Raw genomic sequence first — 24136 nt, forward strand, 5'->3', positions numbered from 1 at the left:
ATGAGTGAATCATCTCTAAACAATTTTGCAAACTTCAGTAGAATTAAATGACATTCTCTCATTTGACATGATGGATATAAGATTGTAGAATGATTAGCATTTAGCATCACTGAGTGGGTTTGTTTTGCAAACACTACAAAAAAAAGGTCTATGGTCACGGTAAAAAACCTTGACCATAGCTAGTAAAAAGGGTGACCATAGATCTATGGTCACGGTTTTGGACCTATGGTCACGGTTTTTTACCGTGGTTTATTCTCTCGTGGCCATAGGTCTATGGTCACGGTTTTTTTATCTATGGTCACGGTTTCTATGGTCACGGTTTCAATTTTCAAATTCTGACACTTTAGGCCACGTTTTTTCACCGTGACCATAGGTTAATCTATGGTCACGCGTAAAAACCGTGACCATAGCCTTATCTATGGTCACCCTACCTCAAAACCGTGACCATAGCCTTATCTATGGTCACGGTTTTTTCCGTGACCATAGCTCTATGGTCACCCCACCTCAAAACCGTGACCAGAGCCCTATCTATGGTCACGGTTTTCACTGTGACCATAGCCTCTATGGTCACCCTTCCTTAAAACCGTGACCATAGCCCTATCTATGGTCACGGTTTTTCGCCGTGACCATAGCCTCTATGGTCACCCCATCTTAAAACAGTGACTATAGCCTTATCTATGGTCACGGTTTTTCACCGTGACCATAGCTTATCTATGGTCACCCCACAAAACCGTGACCATAGCCTTATCTATGGTCACGATTTTTACCGTGACCAAAGCCTATTTTGTTTTATGAGATTTTTTTTAAAGCATAATGACATCCCAAAATGATGATGATCACAAAATAAATCTAAAAATAAAAAATGATAATCAAAAATTAAGATAAGTTGTGATTAAAGTAACCAGCTAACATATCAATATAGTTGAGTGAATACACTTGTCTCAATCTTAGTTTCATACAGTGATATATACACTAACACTAAGTAGACACTATTAACAAAATTGTTCCACAGGCGTGAAAGCAATACAATTTAGACTCTGCCAGGATAGATTGTTTCTGGTATTGCTATTCTTTCTTCTCAACGCTCGAGAACTTTTATTTCAGCCACTTAAACATTTGAAAGCTCAACACCTGCTTCATTAACATGCAAAGTAAAGTCACATTAGACATAAACACCTACATTTATTCTTCTTCAACTTAGGGAAAAAAAAAACATATCATCAAAACATATATACATCACACATATAATAGCTAGTACACACTATACAGCACACATCCACATCATAGTATATGACACATCATAAAACAATATAAAGTACTTGAAGAGATAGTTGTATATATTACCAAAGTACTTGAAGAGATAGTTGTATAAACCCTAATTTTCAAGTTTCTTCTTCTCCTCAAATTTACAAATTTACTTTGTTCAAGCTGCAAAGAAATTATTAAAGCATGTTTTGTTCAAGCTGCAAGGAAATAGTGTAACTTGTGTGTCACTTGATATTTTATATATAAAATGCAACTACTTTCAACTATTTATAAGCCAACTGAACTAACATGGTGTCATGTGCATTTTAGTCAATATCTTACTAAAAACCCTAAGAGCATCACCATTCAATCATTCCCTTAAATACCTCTTTTTTCCAAATAAAAGAAAAGTGACATGTCATGTGGATGTAACTTTGGTAGACTGTCACTCAATAGTTTAATTATTATAATCCCTCATGGTTTAAGCATGGTAGTTATTGTTGAAATAACAGTAGCACCAAGCAACCAAAAAGAAAAAAAAGGATTCATGCGCATCAGTATATCTATAATAACAATGATATCCAAACTTTTCTCAATATGAAAGTTGCTTAAGAATTGATAATTTTAACACAAATTTAAAATTTACAACATATTTGACATAAATAACATTTTTAGGCATGTAGCTATTATATTTGGCTTCTTAATAACCATGTACTTCCAAATTGTAGGAAACTTACCACATTATCTAGTTCAAACATCTCTACATATCTCTTTTTCGATACATCGTTACTTGAAGTGGCCCTTTCAATAGAAGCAGGATCCTGAGACATATAATCCATGATTAGCTTAATGAATAAACCTCATACTTATTTAAAAGTGTCAGCCATAAATCTTGATGATATATTACAGAAGGAAAAAGTTAACACAACATACAACTTCCCACTACCTAATCCTTCTATGAGTATATAAGAATACATGATAAAATGGGGATTTCTAATCTCATCAAAAAGTAACAGAGCCTATCAATGAAAAAGAAAGAATTTTAAGCCATACAGGAAAATATTATCTTGCAAGAGTATAGAAGCATACAGGCCATACAGGAAATACTCCCATGTCCCACAAGAGTCATCTATACCCTTCTAATATGAATGTAATAGATATTTTACACAACCTTGGAGCAAATTCGACTATCAACTCAAATTACTCTGAATCAAAACTTGGCCAAGACCTTCAATTCAAAATTAATGTTAAGGATGCGATATAAGCTTGGGTGGGATCAAAGATGATAAATAATATGGACAAGAGAAAAAATAGTATCGGTAGAACTTAGAAGTAGTTATAAATTTTAATAAATGGAATACCTTCAACTAACAGCTATACTAACTTTCTTCGCATGCTATGTTGGTCAGGCTCAGTAACAGATTTGACAAAATGAAAATAATATTGAACACAATGGAAAAGTTACATACTTTGAAAGGGCAAGGAACAAGCATGCCAATAAATCCTCTGTCAAATCAGCAGCTCTAATTGTGTACAAGGCATTCTTGAGTCCACGTGAAACAAGATAATTCTGAGTGTCCTTCGATAAAGAATATCCCTTGTACACACTAACAGGAGGATCACATACCTGAAAGGCAAGACAATTACACAATGGGAAAAGTCAATACCTCATTCTCAATAGCCTTTGAATATTCCTTCTACATTTCACTATTGTCATGGGAGACAAGAACCACAAACAAAACAACCACATAAATAGCCACTAGTGTCCTGTCCAATAAAACAGATAAAGTAACCACACCACCCATTGTAATCATGCAGAGAAGAGAATAATTATCTAAAAAGGGGAAACAACAAAAAGTAATTCGAATAGCAGCAACAATAGAAACTAATTGTTAGAAACATGAATAAGAGAGCATTATAGAGAAACTAGTTGTTAGAAACATGAATAAGAGAGCATTATAGATAATATAGGGTTCCAAAAGAGAATAATTACAGAGGATCCAACTTGAGGCTGGCAATCAACGAGTGTATCATATACTCCAACGATGTCCCCTTTTCGGACCACAAAGAAGGTGACCTTCTCCTCGTGCTCCATAACAGACGCCACAGGTTCAGGCTCCACCACCTTCTTCTTGCGGCCTTTCTTGGCAGAGGAGGAGGAGTAGCAGCAGCAGCGAGAGGGAAACCTAGCGAGCACGAATTGAGAGCGGGGAGAGAGAGTAGGAGGAAGAGTTAGCTTAATGGGGAAGTTGCAGAGGGAACGACGGCTGGATAGGAAGCGAGCGAGGATGGCGGCAGTGTAGGATGAGAGGTTGGAGAAGCAGTTCATGACACAGCTGCAGGGTTAGTTGCAACCGATTCCCTGCTTCTTCTCAGCTCGATCGCCCTCACTCTCCCTCTCTTCCTTGTGAGCATCGACTGCGACGGCGGCTGCCAGCTCCGTCGGCGCCGTCTCCTTCCTCCTCCCTCTCTTCCCTTCTCCGTTTTCCCTCTCTCTCTGCGTTTCCGTGGGTGTGTGCGTGTGTTACCGTGAGGAGGGGGCGTTGAGGGTTTGTATTTTGGGAAATTAGGAATTTGGGGGTTTAGGGTTAGGGATGTGATTTTTAATTTGGGAATTAGAGTTTAAAATTAAGAATTTTATAAAAAAATTTGGATTGAATAGATATTTTGATAAAATTGATGGATAGAATAATAATTTTAAATTAAATATATTCTATTAAAAGGGTAAAATATAATTTTTGTCTTTGAAGTTTGACAAAAATTTTAAAAATACTCCTAAGTTTTATTTTGTTTCAATTTTGTCCCAAAAGTTTTCGATTTGCATCAAATATATCTCTACCGGCTAAATTTTCAAAAAAAATTAAGATCAATTTAACAATAATATATGAAAATTATGTTTGATTTGCTTGTGTTGAGGGTTCTTCTTATGAAATTGTTGTTGAATTGGTCTTAAATTTTTTGAAAAATTAGCTATTAAGGGTATATTTGATGCAAATCGAAAATTTTTGGGACAAAATTGAAACAAAATAAAATTTAAGAATATTTTTGAAATTTTTGTCAAACTTCAGGAACAAAAAATATACTTAACCCCTATTAAAAATATTTTAAAATAAATCATATAAACTATTATTAGTTTTTAATTATTAAAATTTTAAATTTTAAATATATGAAAAACTCAAAAATTAATTATTTTTATTTATATTTAACAATTAATTTTTTTAATTTAAAAAATTAATTTTTAGTCAATATTTAAAATTTAATTATTAATAAAAATTATATACTAATTTTATAAAAAAATATAAAATAATATATATTATTTTTAAAAATTAATCATTTTGTGACAAACCGTGACCATAGACTCTTTTAAGTCACTCTCAAAGTCGTGACCATAGACCCTTTTAGGTCACCCTTCCGAAAAACCGTGACCATAGACCCTTTTTGGTCACTGTAAAAAACCGTGACCATAGACTCCTTTAGGCTACCCCCAAAACCGTGACCATAACCCTTTTAGGCCACCCCCAAAACCGTGACCATAGATCCCTTTAGGTCACTTCCCAAAATCGTGACTATAGACCCTTTTAGGCCACCCCCAAAACCGTGACCATAGACCCCTTTAGGTCACCCCCCAAAACCGTGACCATAGACCCTTTTAGGTCACCCTTTTTTGAAAAACCGTGACCATAGCCCCCTTTTGGTCACTGTAAAAAATCATGACCATAGATCCCATTAGGTCACCCCCAAAACCGTGACCATAGACCTTTTTAGGCCACCCTCCAAAACCGTGACCATAGACCCCTTTAGGCCACCCCCCAAAACCGTGACCATAGACCCTTTTAGGTCACCATTTTTTGAAAAACCATGACCATAGACCTTTTTTGGTCACTGTAAAAAACCGTGACCATAGACCCCTTTAGGTCACCCCTCAAAACCGTGACCATAGACCCTTTTAGGCCACCCTTTTTTAAAAAACCGTGACCATAGGTACTCTATGGTCACCCTTTCTAAAAAAACCGTGACTATAGCTTTTTTTTTTTGGTCACCCTAAAAAACCGTGACCATAGAGGGTCTATGGTCACGGTTTTTTACCGTGACCAAAAAAACCGTGGCTATAGACCCAAAATGTTGTAGTGAAATGAGGTTTCCCAGACTTATTTCTTGTTGGATTTTTCATCATAGTTGGAATTTAAGCTGCCAAGGGGTTCAAGTGGCTTCTAAACAAGTTGAATATGTGTTTAGAAAGAGGTAATAACTCTGAAAACTGTAGAATAGATAGCCCCGAATGCCAGGAAGGGCAGGATTGTTTAAATGGATAGAGTAGATAGCCCCCAACGCCAGGAAAGGCAGGGTTGCTTAAATGGATGCCATTTGGAACTCTCATTGCCAATGTATGAGCTACTTGTGTGATGGTTGCCCTTTCCACCGTAAAGGAAGTAGTAAGTTTCAATTTTGCTACTCTGTCTCCCAGTGCTCCAATATTTGCTGCATTTGCTAATCTCTAACCTAATAATAATAATAGGATTACAATTAAATTAGATACCAATGAGAAATTGTTACAATTGTGTCTAGATACATTAGATACCAATAAAAAACATTATGCAGATATTACTGAAGACCAATTTGATTTTCACTTATACTGTTTGAGGAAAATGACTTTGCATACTTATGTGAAAATGCTTAAATTTCAAGACCGGTTGCACTCACGTGTTTATTTTGAGAAAGCAGCAGCTAGAGCTATCAGGTGAATGTCATGTTTTCTTTTGTTTGTTTATTACAATTATTGTTATATTTATTAATGTTGTTCATGCTTTGGCTAACTGGGTTAGCACATGTGGAAAGCCCTACACTACACTTCCTATTTTTTACTAGTGATATCAAAACTATAATCAAATTGCGGAACCAGATATATCTCAATCATCTCAATGATCTTCTTTAAGTAACCCTTCAGAAACTACTTATACTGCCATATCTGTTACCCATAATTCGAACAGCGATAATAGTCATACTACAGAATTAGGGTAATTATAAATTATTGATTTAATTTATTTGGTTTGGTGTGCAGAAAAAATAAATCAAACATCTTGACCCAAGGAACAAATAATTAAGTCCACACATTGTGGTCCATCATAACTAAACCAAAGTCTATCACAAGTCCATGAACCAAATATGTGGAAATAAAGAAATGAGGCCAAAATCCTTCAAGCCTCATACGGTTACCTACTCCCACTTTCAGATACTTGAACCCCAAATTTATTTCAATTAATTTCCTTGAAGCTTCCACTGAAAGCCAAAAGTCTTCTCTTCTCTCTCTTCTCTCTTTTCACTTCGGTCACGTCATTTAGCAAGAAAGAAAGAAAGAAAGAAAAGAAACTAGGAGAAAATATGGTGAGGTTTGTAAGAAAAAGCCAATGAGAGATAAAAGGCAGTGAGTTAAATTAGGAGAAAAAATCATAAGATATTTCAGAGTTTCTTTGTACATCTTTCTATTTTGTTTCATGATCCTATGGTGATTCCTTTGCAAGTTGGGTTAGCATTTGGCTGTTGAAAGTTAGGTTGAGTCTTAGTCAAATTCAGATTAAGTTAGAATCTAGATTTGTCCCAGATAGGATTGGGTAGATCCTAGGAAAGACATTGATGTATGTAATGTGTTGAAAAGGCTAGTGAAATTCCATCATAATTGTGATGGAGACTGGATGTAGGCTACATTGCACTAAGTAGTTGAACCAGGATATATCTGGGTGTTACTTCTTCTTCTCTACTTCACTTCTGTTTCTGTTACTCAAGAGACAAAATAAAAATGTCTCTCAACTCGATATGAGACAAAAGTAAAAACATCTCCTAAGTTTCCTTGAAAAAGTAAAAAGTAATATTCAGCAGAAAATAAGGCTAAGATTCAACCCCTTATTCTCTCAGCTGCTAATAACCATCAATTGGTATCAGAGCTTGGTCTCAAAGAGATCAAGCTTTGTAGTTTTGAGGAAAGATCCTGATGGTGAACAACAACGGTTCCAATGTGGTGACATACACTCTGATAGAAGGACAATCCAACAACAGACATCCGTTCTTCAATGGAAAGAATTACAGCTATTGGAAGGAGAGAATGAAAATATTTGTTTAGTTAGTATATTACAACATTTAGAAGATAATCTTGAATTGTCCCCAAGTCCCAACCAAAACAGGAGCAGATAGTATAGTCATTTCTAAGACTGAGGCCGAATGAAATTATGAAGATAAAAAGAAGATAGAATTCAACGCCAAAGTTGTCAACATGCTCAACTGTGCTATTAGTTTCGAGGAATACGAAAGGTATCAACCCTGCCCTTCCTGGCGTTAGGGTCTATCTACTCTACAATTCTCAGAGTTATTACCATTTCCTGAACACATATTCAGCTTGTTTAGAAGCCACTTGAACCACTTGGCAGCTTCAATTCCAACTATGATGGAAAATCCAACAAGAAATAAGCTTGGGAAATCACATTTGCAAAATAAATCCACTCAGTAATGCTAAATGCTAATCATCCAGCAATCTTATTTCCATCATGTCAAATGAGAGAATGTCATTTAATTCTGCTGAAGTTTGCAAAATTGTTTAGAGATGATTCACTCCTTTTTTTCCTAAATCTTTTACCCTATTTTATGTGACATCCTAGACAAAAGAAAGTTCTATATATGTTTATTGTTAGGTAATCCTAGTTTAGATGGCCATAAATCTTGAAATTTCACACGCTAGTACAATTCAGCAACCACGAACCAAATCTTAACAACTGCTCTAAAAAAATCCAAAATTCCAATTATACAAAAAGAAAGCGAAAGAAATAAAGGATGATCAAGGAGAGAGAATGAAACATGCACTATTCAACCAACAACCAGACAATAGCAACTGAGAATAAGTTAAGATGCCGGTCTAGGGCAGCATCAAAGTAATTTGCTTAAATGGCATAGATTTAGATACACCGTCCACCCACCTCCGACACATGGAAATAGAGCATATGCACTTGGAAATTTTCAATGATTTCTTATATACGTGCAGTGACACAATTTTATTAATTTGTTTGTTATTGTTTTTAGTTTCATTGACCACAACAAAAATCGAAGGCCATCTGCATGTCTACACATATAAGATCTCAAGCAATAACGTTAATTTGGGAAAAATATTCAAAATCAGTCTCCAAAAATTACTACAGCTGTAAATATGATACAAAAGCAATAACGTAAAATCAGTGATCCAAGTAAATATTAGAATCATCGATCAATAAGGGGCTTATTTAAATCAACTACAAAGTTCTGTGCCATCATCTTACTATTGAATATGGAAAAAGGATTTTGGTTGAAATTTGGGAGAATTTGGTTTTGAAACTAAGGCACTTCGAAAAAAAATAAGAAAAACAGAGAATTGAAAAAGAGAGTGAAAGCATACTTTCTCTTCTTCCTCCAAACCTCAAACCTTCTTCTTTCTACCAATGGTGCGCCTCTTGTGCAAAGAATTTCTAGAAATATCTAAAACACAACAAACAAATGCATTAGGTATGATATTACAATTGAATTATGTGAAAGCATAAAAAAATTTGGCAGGTGCCGTGGAAGCTACACTGGGAAAGGGCTTCTTCTTCTTCTTCCTCTTTTCCAAAAGATAATTTGTTTCTTCTTCAAGATCAAGTTGGTACAACTTCTTTAAATCAATTATTATAAAATGAACAATTTTAAGAGAATTATTACAATGATTTATAGCAATATTTAGATCAAAAACAAAATAAATGAATTAGTTAACAATTCAGAATCATCTCAAAATACAAGGAGAAGGAAATATGGAAAAGACAAAACAGGAGAACTGACGATGCAGAGACTCACCAACGGACTACGGTCTACGGACTACGGTCTACGGCGACGTCTCGAAACCAGAAGACTACGAACAATGACGTTTCCAGAGAAGGCCGCGACACATGGAGATGCCGGCGAGTGTGACTGAGACGAGATTCGAGTGAGACTGAAAGAGACTATAGTGGGCTTGTGTGAGAGAGAAGAGAGAGTTTCGGTCTGAGAATTGAGAGAGACGTTCTTTGAGAGAGATGTAAGAAAACCCAAGAAAGATGAAGAACACTAGAACAATTCTTTTGAATTTTTTTTTTGTTTTTTAGATGTGTTCTTTTTTTTTGTACGAATGAACATAAAAAATTAGGATTTATGGAGGAGTATAAATATGATTGACTATACATGAATAATCAATCCGATGTTGTTTTATTTTTAAATTATTTAAATTTATAAATATAAGTTATCTCAATTTTAAAATTTAATTAATTTAAAGAGATAGATTTTGTCCAACATAAAAAAAGATATTTAGATTTTTTATAAAATTAAAAAAATATTTTTTTTTATTTAATTAAAAAAATATTTTAATAAAAATGATGAAATAATATATATTTTAAACAAAAAAATTAAATACTTATGTAAAAAAATTTTACATAGCTAATTATTATTTGTCTATATTTTAAAAATATTCATATATTTAAATTTATCATCATAACAAAGCATGCACCTTTCATAAATAGAAATCGGAACAAACAATTTCTGGATTTGTTAATTTCTTGATTTGTTAAATAGTTTCTAATGTAAGAGGTGTCTCCTTAGATTTTGGAAGAATCCAGTATCGAAAACGCTGAGACGGAAGTTGTAAGTGAGCTGAAGTGTCTACTAGAACTTTGAGAATGATTAAAAAATTTGCTCACCAATTTTTATTGGTAAGATTGTGGTAAGTTTTCTTTCTAAAATTAAGTTATTTGACTTGGAAATGGTAATATGTGCTCTCCATATTTGGTTTGCATCTTAGGTGGTAAAATCTAATCAATATTGGTTTCTAAGCCAATATTAAGTCTCCCAAATCAAAAGATGAGTATGAATCTCTTAAATTATTATTGGTGTCAACGTTGGCTGGTCTGAGTGGTGACCAAAACAAACACGAACTGTAAACTAGACTATATGTTAATTCTTATATTTCATCCATCTTCCTGTCGCCCCAAATCATTGTGTATGCTTAATTTGAAAGTTTGATTGCTTCAATTATTTTTCTCTTGCTTCCATCTTTCTATTTCATATGGGCTAGTGGTGGTTATCACGTGTAATATGTTGTGATCACTGCAGGCAGGTTGCAAGACCATTTCAATTTTACTCATTTTTTTTATATTGGAAATTATAGACACTTAAAAAACTGTTGAAATTTTCCAGAAGAAAAAAGGGGGTTGCATCTGAATTGATGGAGGTACACCCGGTGCATGAAGGCAACAATTGGTTAGATTTTTAGGAAAAGGATTATATCAAAGCGGCTGTGGTATGGTGGTATTTTTTGTTGTGCATTTCTTCCATGTGTTTCCGTTATAAGCATCTTTTCTGTTGTATGGGTTAGTATTTGTGCTTGAGATAATGATTTCATGTGACACGTTATCATGCAGCTATCCATTAAAGCTGGGGGAGTTGGATTAACTTTAACTGCTGCAAGCTTTGCAGAACAATCCTGGACTCCAGGTGACCTGATTCAGGTCAAAGATCGTGCTCATAGAATTGGCCTGGTATTCTCACACTCATTAAGTAGAAAGGAGAGAGTTGTTACTAGTTGCATGACAACATTAAGAAAACAGATAATCTCAAATGAAAAGAACTCTCACATCTAAATTTTTGAGTAGCAAAGACAACATGTGCTCTTCTGTTTTTTTTACTAGTTAGTTCTTGTTTGCAGGTCTCATCAGTAAATATATACTAATTGTTGGCAAATGATACTGTTCACGACATCATATGGTAGGTTTTGGTATAGCATTGACTTAACATTTATTATGCATTGATGATATAAATTTTTACATCATACGGATGTGGTGCAATTCAAACTGACTTAACATTTATCATGTCAGGGATGACATTAAAAAAATTAAAAATAACATTATTATTTTCCTTCAATCATTTAGAAATTTGATTTGAATTTTTATAACCCGGACTAAAGATTATTTTTCCTTTATCATCATTCTTATTATTTTCTTGTTTTTTTAGTCAAATCAATAATGTAATCAATCGATAATATTATAAATATGACTCAAATCAAATTTTTAAACTAAATTTTTCAAACAGGAGTCATTCTAACTTTGTGAAACTTCAATTAATTATTTAAAATGCATCATGTATTTTGAAAGTTGAAACAGAAAGCAGAGGTAATTTTGTATGATGAGCTAAAGAGAATATAGACACAATTAAAGCAAGGTCATATTTCTGAAAGACATTAATATTTAATTCATTGTTCATTCATAATCTTATTGAAAACGACTAAAGATGATAACAAGCCACAAGAAACAACAAGAAATGTTACTATGACAAAGTTGTCCTGTGCTGAAATCTTCCTCCCTTAGTAGGTGGCCAAACAAACGCGTGGCGTATACGATCAGAAAGCTTGGAGCTCTTCATGGTGTAGGCACTCTTCTTATGGACAGTCACTTGTAAGAAATCTCGCTCCATGGGAGGAGCCCCACCCTCAAGTTGCAATGCTGCAAAGTCCACTGACAGTGTGAAAACTGAGAAGCATAGCGCCGATAAATTAGATATGGAACCATGTAGACCTCCAAAGAGTATTGCACACAGCTTCCCGTTGCCAAGGTCAACAAAATTGAACCTGAAATCTTCTCCCACACCGGGATGAATACCCTCAAAACACTCATCAAGGTATTGATATAATGCAACACGGCCATTCTGGGGGTTAACGAGAATGGCCAAGACCTTGTGCAAAGGTGCCTCAGGAGGACATTCATCCACATACTCATTTGTGATGCAAACGGTATAGTTGCGGCTGCCAAGACCCGGAAGGGACACAGAAATGTACGGGTGACAAATAAAACGACCGTAGTTATCACCGGTAATGATCCTATCTTTTATAAAATTCGAAAGATTGTTCTCAGCCGGCTCAGTCGTCCAATTCTCTTTTATGGGGTCGAAGCAGGCCAAACAGGTGTCTCTATTTCTCCTCGATGAAAGAAAGAGGTTGTTGTCGAGGACGAACATGTTATATCGGAAAGGTGGGTCGCTGACGGTCGGAGGAGTGATTAAGGGTTTCCAAGTTCTAGATCCAGAACAAAGAACGTAACAGTCAGGTGAATATTTGCCCTTGACCTGTGATTTCATACAGAAGTAAACATCGCCGGAGCCTGGCGTGTTTGCGATGAATGTTTCGTCAAAAGGGAGCGGTGCATTATCCAGTGGTTCCGCACGCTCAAAACTGCCCTCCCCAAATTTGAATTCGTAGATAGGCCAGGAGTCCTTCGCAATCCCCTTTCTACCCTTTTTACCCGGGTCCCCGGACACCGCCATATAGATCTTGGAGTCGAACTCGAAAGGACACAAATCACGCTCTGGAAGTTTCAAATCCAAATCGAACTCGAACTCTGGTGGAGGCAAAAAAGTCCAATCTTTGACATCAACTTCTTGTTTCTTTAAATTGCTTAGTTTGATCACGAACAACTTTTTATACGACACGAGGCAAATGCACGCTTCCTTCGCCATTTTAACCTGCTCCGTTTTTCGTTTTTTTGACACAGCAGCATCCAATTCCGCCATCACTCTCTCCGATCGAACGAGATCGGTAGTGCTGCGGCAGCAAAAAGCTAGGAAAGCACTGGAAAGTTAAAGGCTGTGAGGTCCCTCAGTGAAATGCCTGCACAGAGGATGGCGGCTTCTTGATCCATGCAAAAAGAATAAAAAAAGGGTTTTGCTAGGAGACAATATTTTTTTAAAATAATGGGCTTTTGAATGGACCAATAAAGTAAAAAGTTACTCCATCTCAAATTCCTTCCTAAATCTAATGGATAACTATATGCACATATATTTAATTGAATATTTAGCCATTGTTAATTGTGCATGAGTAAATCGAATAAAAAAAACATTTAAATCATTTGTATATCTATTAAATTAAACATCTGATATATCCATTATTCACATTGTTTAATTTTTTCATTGTCAACCTATACTTTTTTATAAAAAAGGATAAAATATATTTGTTCAGCTAAAATTTGATAAAAAATTTAAAAATATTTTTTAATTTTATTTATTTTAATTTTATTTTTAAATTTTTTTGTATTAAATATATTCTTAAATAATTAAATTTTTAAAAAAATTTAGATTAATCCATGCACAACAATTATATTTAATTTATTTATGTTAAAAATTATTCTTATGTAATTATTATTAAATTGATTCTAAATTGTTAAAAAATTAATTATTAAAAGTATATGAAAAAGTATAAGAAAATAATAATGATGGCAAATAATGTGAATAATGAATTTAAAAAGAAAGGTAAATATAAAAATTAAATATCAGATTTTTAATTAATTATTTAATTATAAATTTTAAAATTTAAAAGATTAGAATTGATAATTATACACATTCTCATTTGTTGGATTAAAAAGTTAACTAACAAAATTTGATGATGACAAATATTGTGTTATTGGGTTAAACACCCAATTAAATTCTAATTGTTTTAATTTAAGTAATATAGGCCCAAATGATTTTCGTTCTTCTTCATCTCACCATAGAAGAAAGAAAGGGATAAATGGAGAAAGTGTTCTATAATAATTACTGTTGTGAATCAAAGGCTAAAATTGTTTCTTGAGGACAAAGCACGTGCTCAAGGGTTCAGATTTGAGATTACCATTGAAACATTTTTCTTTGCTGATCTAAGGTTTTCGGTCAAGCAAAATGACCAGTTTTAAAATCCTTAATTCGGGGGTTAATTGAAGAAAGTGAAATGACAAGCCTAAGAAGTATATAGCTCGAAGAGTTGACTCAGAAGAGATCAATACAATATCTAAGAAAGAGGTACAAAAATAAAAATCTTCATCTTTCTAAAGACAAGGAGAGTGAACCTGATTTTGAGTTTGTTTTGAAGAGTTTCTCTGTGAATAGTTCATCAACTTTGGACAGTATTTTCTAAGTTAAAAAAGTATTCTGCCAAGATAAAAACTGACCGCTACATTAGCTTATTTTGTTTAGGAACATGACCTATTTTGATAATGTTAAAAAAATCATGTCAGGAATGACATTAAAAAAATTAAAAATAACATCATTATTTTCCTTCAATCACTTAAAAACTTGATTTGAATTTTTATAACCCGGACGGAAGATTATTTTTGCTTTATCATCATTCTTATTATTTTCTTGTTTTTTTAATCAAATCAATAATGTATTCAATCGATAATATTATAAATATGACTCAAATCAAATTTTTAAACTAAATTTTTCAAACAAGAGTCATTCTAACTTTGTGAAACTTCAATTAATTATTTAAAATGCATCATGTATTTTGAAAGTTGAAACAGAAAGAAGAGATAATTTTGTATGATGAGCTAAAGAGAATATAGACACAATTAAAGCAAGGTCATATTTCTGAAAGACATTAATATTTAATTCATTGTTCATTCATAATCTTATTGAAAACGACTAAGGATGATAACAAGCCGCAAGAAACAACAAGAAACGTTACTATCTTCTTCCCTTACTAGGTGGCCAAACAAACGCGTGGTGCATATGATGACCAAACTTGGAGATCTCCATGGTGTAGGCACTCTTCTTATGGACAGTCACTTGTAAGAAATCTCGCTCCATGGGAGGAGCCCCACCCTCAAGTTGCAATGCTGCAAAGTCCACTGACAGTGTGAAAACTGAGAAGCATAGCGCCAATGAATTAGATTCGAAATCATATAGACTTCCAGAGAGTATTGCACACAGCTTGCCGTTGCCAAGGTCAACAAAATTTAACCTGGAATCTTCTCCCACACTGGGTTGAATACCCTCAAAACACTCATCAAGGTATTGATATAATGCAACACGGCTATTCCGGTGGTTAACGAGAATGGCAAGGACCTTGTTCAAAGGTGTCTTAGGAGGAGGTTCCACCACATATTCATTTGTGAGGCAAACGGTGTAATTGCTGCTGCCAAGACCCGGAAGGGACACAGAAATGTACGGGTGATAAATAAAACTACTGTAGTTACCACCCGCAAAGGTGTCTATGAAGTTCGAAAGATTGTTCTCAGAGGCGGGCTCAGTCGTCCAATTCTCTTTTATGGGGTCGAAGCGGGCCAAACAGGTGTCTCTATTTCTCCTCGATGAAAGAAAGATGTTGTTGTCGAGGAGGAACATGTTAAATCGGAAAGGTGGGTCGCTGACGGTCGGAGGAGCGATTAAGGGTTTCCAAGTTCTAGATCCAGAACAAAGAACGTAACAGTCAGGTGAACCTTTGACCGGTGATCCCATATAGAAGTAATAAACATCGCCTGAGCCTGGCGTGTTTGCCATGAATGCTTTGTCAAAAGGGAGCGGTGCATCATCCAGTGATTCCGCACGCTCAAAACTGCCCTCCCCATCCCCAAATTTGAATTCGTAGATAGGCCAGGAGACACTCGCACTCCCGATTCTACCCGGCGTCCTGGACACCATATAGATCTTGGAGTCGAACTCGAAAAGATACGACAAAGGATTTGGAAGTTTCAAATCTAAATCGAACTCTGGTGGAGGCAAACAATTCCAATCTTTGACATCAACTTCTTGTTTCTTTAGATTGCTTAGTTTGATCACGAACAACTTTTCATACGACACAAGGCAAAGGCACGCTTCCTTCGCCATTTCAACCTGCTCCATTTGTCGTTTTTTTGACTCAGCAACATCCAATTCCGCCATCACTCTCTCCGATATAACGAGATCGGTGGTGCTGCGGCAGCAAAATGCTAGGAAAGCACTGGAAAGTTAAGGGCTGTGAAATGCCTGCACATGAGGATAGGAGCTTCTTGCTCCATGCAAAAAGGAATTAAAAAAAATGATAAAATATATTTGTTGCGAAAGTCACTCAAATACGTTTAAAACGAATATTTTTAAATAATTAAAATTTAATATTATAATTAATAAAATTATGTTATTTTTATCAAAATTAGATTAAATAAATTGATTTGGCCAAAAAATTGATAAATTATATTTTAAATTGGTCTAAATTAAATTTTTTTAAAAAAATAACTACAATATTCTTATTATAAAAAAAGACTAAAATACTATTATTATTATTATATATATATATATATATAAAATTTGAAAACCCCTAAATTTTAACCTCTGTTTTTTTCTCTATGTCGTTATAGAGTTAAGATTTAGAATTTCAAAAATTAATATTTATTTATATATATAATAGAAATATTTTAGTTATTTTTTATAATAGAATTATTTTAGTCATTTTCTATAAAAAAGAATAATAATTTAGATCAGTTCAAGGTTTGGTTTATCGATTTTTTGGCCAAATTAATTTATCTGATCTAATTTTGACAAAAATAACAGTATTAAATTTTAATTAATAAAAAATATCTTAAAAAAAAGGCGTTTTAAGTATCTTTATCTAAATGGTTCCTTTGTTGCCGCTAAAATTTGACAAAACTTTTAAAAATATTTTTAAAGTTTATTTGTTTTAATTTTATTTTAATAATTTTGTTTAATTTTTTTTATAATAAATATATTCTCAGATAGTTAAATTTTTTTAAAATTTTATATTAATCCATGCACAACAATTATATTTAATTTATTTACGTTAAAAGTTAAAAGTTGTTCTTATATAATTATTATTAAATAAATTTTATATATTTTAAAAAATAATTATTAAAAGTATATGTGAAAGTATAAGAAAATAATAATGATAGTAAATAATGTGAACAATAAATTTAAAATAATAAATTAAAAATCAAAATTTAGATTTTTAATTAATTATTTAATTATAAATTTTAAAATTTAAAAAATTAGAATTAATAATTATACACATTTGCACTACATACGATTACTTTCAATTTTACCATAATCTTTCAATTTCTTGTTCATGCTCAAAATTTGTTGTCGTCAATCTCCGGTCCACTCCGATGCATCAAATACTGTCATTTTTCCTAATGATGTTCAGCCGCTACCATGTGCACGCCGCCGCAATAATCTCATCCTGCGCCACTGTAACCCCTATAGCCTGTCGAGCTGATGCACCCCACCCCAATACCACTGCAACTTGACCGCGCACCGCTGTTTCTCCGCAGCCCATGCAGACGCAGCCGTGAAGAGAATCAATCTCGTCTAATTGGATAAGAGTAACTATAAGTTATCATATTTTCCTTTTTTACATTTCTTCCTACAATAACTAGATAATGGAATTAACAGAGATTTTTTTTTATCAAACTTATACAACATATTACTACTCATAGCCAATTTAAAGAAAGTAATTTTTTATGAAGCTGATTTAATCTATCTCTATAACTCCCTTTTCTATTGAAAATTTTATATTTATTACAATTCAAATAATTTCAAAAACCATTATACTTTACAAATCTATCTCTATAACTCCCTAATTCCTCGCATGCAGATGTTCATTTTACATACAAAAAAGACTGGTTATTCTCATTGCAAATTCATTATTATATTTTATTTTACATATAAAAAGAATGTTCATTTTACATATAAAAGAGATAGTTGTTCTAGTTACATATAAAAGAGATGCTTATTCTTATTGCAAATTCATTATTATATTTTATTTTACATATAAAAGAAATGAATGTTCATTTTACTTACAAAAGAAATGATTGTTCTAGTTGCAAATTTAGTGGGAGGCTGGTGGGACAACAATAATACTAGAGTTTTGAGAATGATTAAAATTTTGAAAAGATAAGGTAAAAGAATTCTTTTATTTTAATTGGGTGAAAAACTCATAGAAGACATTCAAAGACCATTAATGTAGTTTTGGTGGGGTCAAAAATTTGATGAACGAAAATTATAGTGGATCAGTTGGGACACATTGTGTAGACCAAAATGTTAAGGAGGTATGAGTTTTAAAGATCTCAAAGCTTTCAATCTTGCGATGTTGGGAAAACAAGGGTGGCGATTTCTTATAAAATCTTATTCACTGGTTACAAGAGTTTTTAAAAGTAAGTATTTCAGACACTGTGATTTCTTGAAAGCTAGTGTTGGGAATAATCCTTCATGGGCGTGGATAAGTCCACTGTAAGGGAGAAAAATCATTGAACAAGGAGCAATTTAGAAAGTAGGGAGACAGAGCTCAATAAACATTTGGGAAGCAAACTGGGTTAACAGCGAAAGACCTTACTAGCCAAACTACACATTCGAATTCAGCCAAACCTCATTTGGATTTCTCAATTGATGACAGACACAAGAGAATGGAATTCTCAATTAATTAATAATTGCTTCCCAACAAAAATTGCACAGTCAATTCAGAGTCAAGATATATGAAGACGGTGATAAATTGATATGGAGCAAGGAAAGAAAGGGAGCTTACTCAGTTCAGGTTATGGAATTGCTTTCTAGTTATACCATCCTCCAATTGAATTTTTTGCTGAAAGATTTAAGAACAAAGCTCTATAGAATTCTGTATGGGATTTGGAGACGCCAAAAAAAGTGAATGTTCATATGTGGAAAACGCTCCATGGAGGGCTCCCTGTCCGATTGAAACTGCACAAAAGAATAGCTACAATCTCTGAAATATGTCCTCGCTGCAACCAAACTCCAGAGTCAATTATGCACTGCTTCGTCTCTTGCCCATACTCAAAGGTTATTTGGCAGCTTGCTGACATGCATGGAGGAATTGGGAAGGAAGATGATGAGGCTTTTTGCACATGGTGGATGGAGGTTATAAGGGGCTGAACAAAAGATCTAATACTCGGATGAGGAGTAGTTTAGCAGCAATCTGCTATGGAGAATATGGGTAGCAAAAAACAAATGGATTTTTGAAGAAAGAAAAATGGCACCTTAAAAAGTATGGAAAGAAGGAGTGGAGCTTAGTGAAGTCTATCGTTTTAAAACCAAGCTAATGCAGTAGCACTAAAGTTTTCTTTTTTCTCTTAATGTTTGTTTTATTATCTGATTTTTGGGATGACCCTTTCTATTCCTTGTGTGCATCCTGTAAAGACTTCTTTGTACTCATTTTCTCAATGAATGCAATTCTATTTTAGTTAAAAAAATTGGGTGATTTTTTTTATCTTTAGTGGACTAAAAAATAGATTAATCTCTACATATAACCAATTAAGGCTTACAAGTCTTACAAGTCCTTTACCCTCAAATGCACCTCTTGTGGCATCTGTCTTTCATGCGCCTCTTTAACAGAATATTAAATCAATCCAAATTAATTAACGCGCGAATATATAACTTCCAAATTTTAAAAGATTTCGTTTTCTTGCTAAATTTCTTCGATCTCCTTACGTGCGTATATCATTGGTATCTTCTTCGTCATTTACGTGAGTTTCTCTCTCTATACTCTAGCTTCATTTTTTTCGATTTTCATGGTTTCTGAAATCAAGCTTTGAACTCGTTTTGAAGATAATGGATGATTCAACTTCAAATTGTCAGCTGAATCAAGGCGAAGTGGATTTTGAATTTGAATAGAACAAAGTTCTTGAGGTTTGATTTAGTTTCAGTTAATTATTGAATCTAAATTTGATGCAGTTAGTCGTTTATGATTGTCTAGTTGAATAATCCGTGAACATTGATTGTGAAATTAATGCATGAACATAATCTGTGAATTGAATCTAATGTACTAGTTTTGATTAATTTTCTATATTTTATACCAAATCCATTATACAACAAATAATAGATTTTGAATAGAACTGACTACACTAAACTATATTGCTTGTGCTGGAGATAATGGTTTGGTTATGTGAAATATGTATTGGAAGAAAATGTTGATAAAGTCACCCATCAGATTTTAGGTTTCCACTTATTGTTCTTAACTTTTTGCTTCCCTATCTTTTGTTTTAGTTTGGGGCTCTGTACAGAGTAGTACATTATCATATATGAATGAGACTTGTAAATTTCTTTACTCCATATGTATGTATCATTATATTTTGTAGCAATGATCATCTTTGAAAGAATAGACCCATAGAACCCTTCTATAGCACTTTGTTTAAAATTGACCACTACATTAGCTTATTTTGTTTAGGAACATGACCTATTTTGATAATGTTAAAAAAATCATGTCAGGAATGACATTAAAAAAATTAAAAATAACATCATTGTTTTCCTTCAATCATTTAGAAACTTGATTTGAATTTTTATAACCCGGACAGAAGATTATTTTTCCTTTATCGTCATTCTTATTATTTTCTTGTTTTCTTAGTCAAATCAATAATGTAATCAATCGATAATATTATAAATATGACTCAAATCAAATTTTTAAACTAAATTTTTCAAACAAGAGTCATTCTAACTTTGTGAAACTTCAATTAATTATTTAAAATGCATCATGTATTTTGAAAGTTGAAACAGAACGCAGAGGTAATTTTGTATGATGAGCTAAAGAGAATATAGACACAATTCAAGCAAGGTCATATTTCTGAAAGACATTAATATTTAATTCATTGTTCATTCATAATCTTATTGAAAATGACTAAGGATGATAACAAGCCACAAGAAACAAGAAGAAATGTTACTATGTCATAGTTGTCTTATGGTAAAATCTTCTTCCCTTAGTAGGTGGCCAAACAAACGCGTGGCGTATACGATCAGAAAGCATGGAGATCCCCATGGTGTAGGCACTCTTCTTATGGACAGTCACTTGTAAGAAATCTCGCTCCATGGGAGGAGCCCCACCCTCAAGTTGCAATGCTGCAAAGTCCACTGACAGTGTGAAAACTGAGAAGCATAGCGCCAATGAATTAGATTTGGAACCATATAGACCTCCAGAGAGTATTGCACACAGCTTCCCGTTGCCAAGGTCAACAAAATTGAACCTGGCCTCTTCTCCCACACTGGGATAAATACCCTCAAAACACTCATCAAGGTATTGATATAATGCAACACGGCCATTCTGGGGGTTAACGAGAATGGCCAAGACCTTGTGCAAAGGTGCCTCAGGAGGAGATTCATTCACAAACTCATTTGTGAGGCAAACGGTGTAGTTGCGGCTGCCAAAACCCGGAAGGGACACAGAAATGTACGGGAGACAAATAAAACGAAAGTAGTTATCACCGTTAATGAGCCTATCCTTTATGAAGTTCGAAAGATTGTTCTCAGAGGCCGGCTCAGTCGTCCAATTCTCTTTTATGGGGTCGAAGCGGGCCAAACAGGTGTCTCTATTTCTCCTCGATGAAAGAAAGAGGTTGTTGTCGAGGACGAACATGTTATATCGGAAAGGTGGGTTGCTGACGGTCGGAGGAGCGATTAAGGGTTTCCAAGTTCTAGATCCAGAACAAAGAACGTAACAGTCAGGTGAAGCTTTGCCCTTTGATTTCATACAGAAGTAAACATCGCCGGAGCCTGGCGTGTTTGCGATGAATGCTTTGACAAAAGGGAGCGGTGCATCATCCAGTGATTCCGCACGCTCAAAACTGCCCTCCCCATCCCCAAATTTGAATTCGTAGATAGGCCAGGAGACACTCGCACTCCCGATTCTACCCGGGTCCTCGGACACCGCCATATAGATCTTGGAGTCGAACTCGAAAGGACACAAATCAAGCTTTGGAAGTTTGAAATGGAAATCGAACTCGAACTCTGGTGGAGGCAAACAATTCCAATCTTTGACATCAACTTCTTGTTTCTTTAAATTGCTTAGTTTGATCACGAACAACTTTTTATACGACACGAGGCAAATGCACGCTTCCTTCGCCATTTTAACCTGCTCCGTTTTTCGGTTTTTTGACACAGCAGCATCCAATTCCGCCATCACTCTCTCCGATCGAACGAGATCGGTAGTGCTGCGGCAGCAAAAAGCTAGGAAAGCACTGGAAAGTTAAAGGCTGTGAGGTCCCTCAGTGAAATGCCTGCCACATGAGGATAGCGGCTTCTTGATCCATGCAAAAAGAATAAAAACACGGTTTTGCTAGGAGACAATATTTTTTTTAAAATAATGGGCTTTTGAATGGACCAATAAAGTAAAAAGTTACTCCATCTCAAATTACTTCCTAAATCTTAAAGATAACTATATATACATATGCTTAATTGAATATTCAGTCATTGTTAACCGTGCATGAATAAATTGAATAAAAAAATCATCTAAATCATTTGCATATCTATTAAATTGAATATCTGAGATATTCATTATTTACATTGTTTAATTTTCTCATTGTCAACTTATACTTTTTTATAAAAAGGATAAAATATATTTATTCAGCTAAAATTTGATAAAAAATTTAAAAATATTTTTTAATTTTATTTATTTTAATTTTATTTTTAAGTTTTTTTGTATTAAATATATTCTTAAATAATTAAATTTTTAAAAAAATTTAGATTAATCCATGCACAACAATTATATTTAATTTATTTATGTTAAAAATTGTTCTTATGTAATTATTGTTAAATTGATTTTAAATTGTTAAAAAATTAATTATTAAAAATATATGAAAAAGTATAAGAAAATAATAATGATCGCAAATAATGTGAATAATGAATTTAAAAAGAAAGGTAAATATAAAAATTAAAAATCAGATTCTTAATTAATTATTTAATTATAAATTTTAAAAATTAGAATTGATAATTATACACATTCGCACTTGTTGGATTAAAAAATTAACTAACAAAATTTGATGATGATAAATATTGTGTTATTGGGTTAAACACCCAATTAAATTCTAATTGTTTTAATCTAAGTAATACAGGCCCAAATGATTTTCGTTCTTCTTCATCTCACCACAGAAGAAAGAAAGGGATAAATGGAGAAAGTGTTCTATGATAATTACTGTTGTGAATCAAAGGCTAAAATTGTTTCTTGAGGACAAAGCACGTGGTCAAGAGTTCAGATTTGAGATTACCATTGAAACATTTCTCTTTGCTGATCTGAGGTCTTCGGTCAAGCAAATGACCAATTTTAAAATCCCTAATTCGGGGGTTAATTGAAGAAAGTGAAATGACAAGGTTGAGAAGTATATAGCTCGAAGAGTTGACTCAGAAGAGATCAATACAACATCTAGGAAAGAGGTACAAAAATAAAAATCTTCATCTTTCTGAAGACAAGGAGAGCGAACCTGATTTTGAGTTTGTTTTGAAGAGTTTCTCTGTGAATAGTTCATTAACTTTGGACAGTGTTTTCTAAGTTAAAGAAGTATTCCGCCAAGATGAAGAACTCAATCAGAGTCAGCTGAATCCAGTTCAACTTATAGCAACAGAAGCTGTTGATGCATTAATCTCCTTCATATTTTACAGTTCGTATTTTATTTTCAATGTATATCTTTCTGTAATTTCTTAAGAGGTAAACGGCTGAAAGAGAGAAATCAAGAAAAAGCCTATGAGTGACAAAAGGTTGAGTGAAACACTTGAGAGAAAAGTTTAGAGTGATTTCAGATTTTTTTAGGTGGTTTCCTATGTCTTGTGTCTTGTACTTGTGAGGTGCCCATTTTTAAGTTGAGTTAGCACTTAGAGTAAAAAGTTAGGTATTAGCATAACCAAGTCAAGTTAGATGAGAACTTGAGAGAGAAAGGATTGAGTTAATCCTAAGAATTGGTGTATATAATACTTTAACTATAGTGGAAATTCTACCACTGTTGTGGTGAACAATGGATGTAGGTTGCATTGCACAAGGCAACTGAATCAGGATACATGCCTATATTTCTCTTTTCTTTCTCTGAGTTATGTTTTATGATATTTATGAAACAAAGCGGAATTGTCTCATAAAGTTTTCGCTGCACAGTTCAAACAGATTCTAAGTAAAAGTTTGTTATTAAAGCCTTAATCTTTAAAGTAAAAGAAGGTCATAGATTCAACGCCTCTTCTCTAAGCCTTCTATAACCTTCAGCACTACGTACGGTTACTTCTAATTTTACCATAATCTCCCAATTTTTTGTTTGCGCTCAAAACTTGTCGTCGTCAATCTTTGGTCCACCTCCAAAACTCGTCGTCGGTACCGGAGACCGCCGTT

General features: G+C 33.8%; 1 protein-coding gene and 1 long non-coding RNA gene across 7 annotated transcripts; one reads left to right on the forward strand and one right to left on the reverse strand.

Annotated features, from left to right (window-relative positions):
• Positions 1 to 886: 886 nt before the first annotated feature.
• LOC112706816 (uncharacterized) lies at positions 887 to 3855 on the reverse strand. Of its 6 annotated transcripts, none has more exons than XR_003155877.3 (5): positions 3239 to 3855; positions 2715 to 2872; positions 1983 to 2066; positions 1345 to 1428; positions 887 to 1131 (listed from the first exon to the last, which is right to left on the reverse strand). XR_003155877.3 is itself a non-coding variant. In XM_025758320.3 (4 exons), exons 1-3 carry the CDS (start codon positions 3572 to 3574, stop codon positions 2006 to 2008), a joined length of 555 nt encoding a protein of 184 aa, XP_025614105.1. In that variant the 5' UTR covers positions 3575 to 3855; the 3' UTR covers positions 887 to 1131; positions 1983 to 2005. The 6 variants fall into 6 exon arrangements, 2 of the variants coding, with proteins under 2 accessions (XP_025614105.1, XP_025614114.1); XR_003155879.3 differs by having other exon boundaries at positions 887 to 1134; XR_003155878.3 differs by having other exon boundaries at positions 887 to 1134; positions 1345 to 1463.
• Positions 3856 to 10420: 6565 nt separating this feature from the next.
• Positions 10421 to 11111, forward strand: LOC112706867 (uncharacterized). Its single transcript, XR_003155895.3, has 3 exons — positions 10421 to 10564; positions 10686 to 10802; positions 10970 to 11111. It is a non-coding gene; the product is annotated as an uncharacterized lncRNA (long non-coding RNA).
• The last annotated feature ends 13025 nt before the right edge of the window (positions 11112 to 24136 follow it).

The sequence above is a fragment of the Arachis hypogaea genome, chromosome 1 (assembly GCF_003086295.3).
Source record: "Arachis hypogaea cultivar Tifrunner chromosome 1, arahy.Tifrunner.gnm2.J5K5, whole genome shotgun sequence".
NCBI classification, from domain to species: domain Eukaryota; kingdom Viridiplantae; phylum Streptophyta; class Magnoliopsida; order Fabales; family Fabaceae; genus Arachis; species Arachis hypogaea.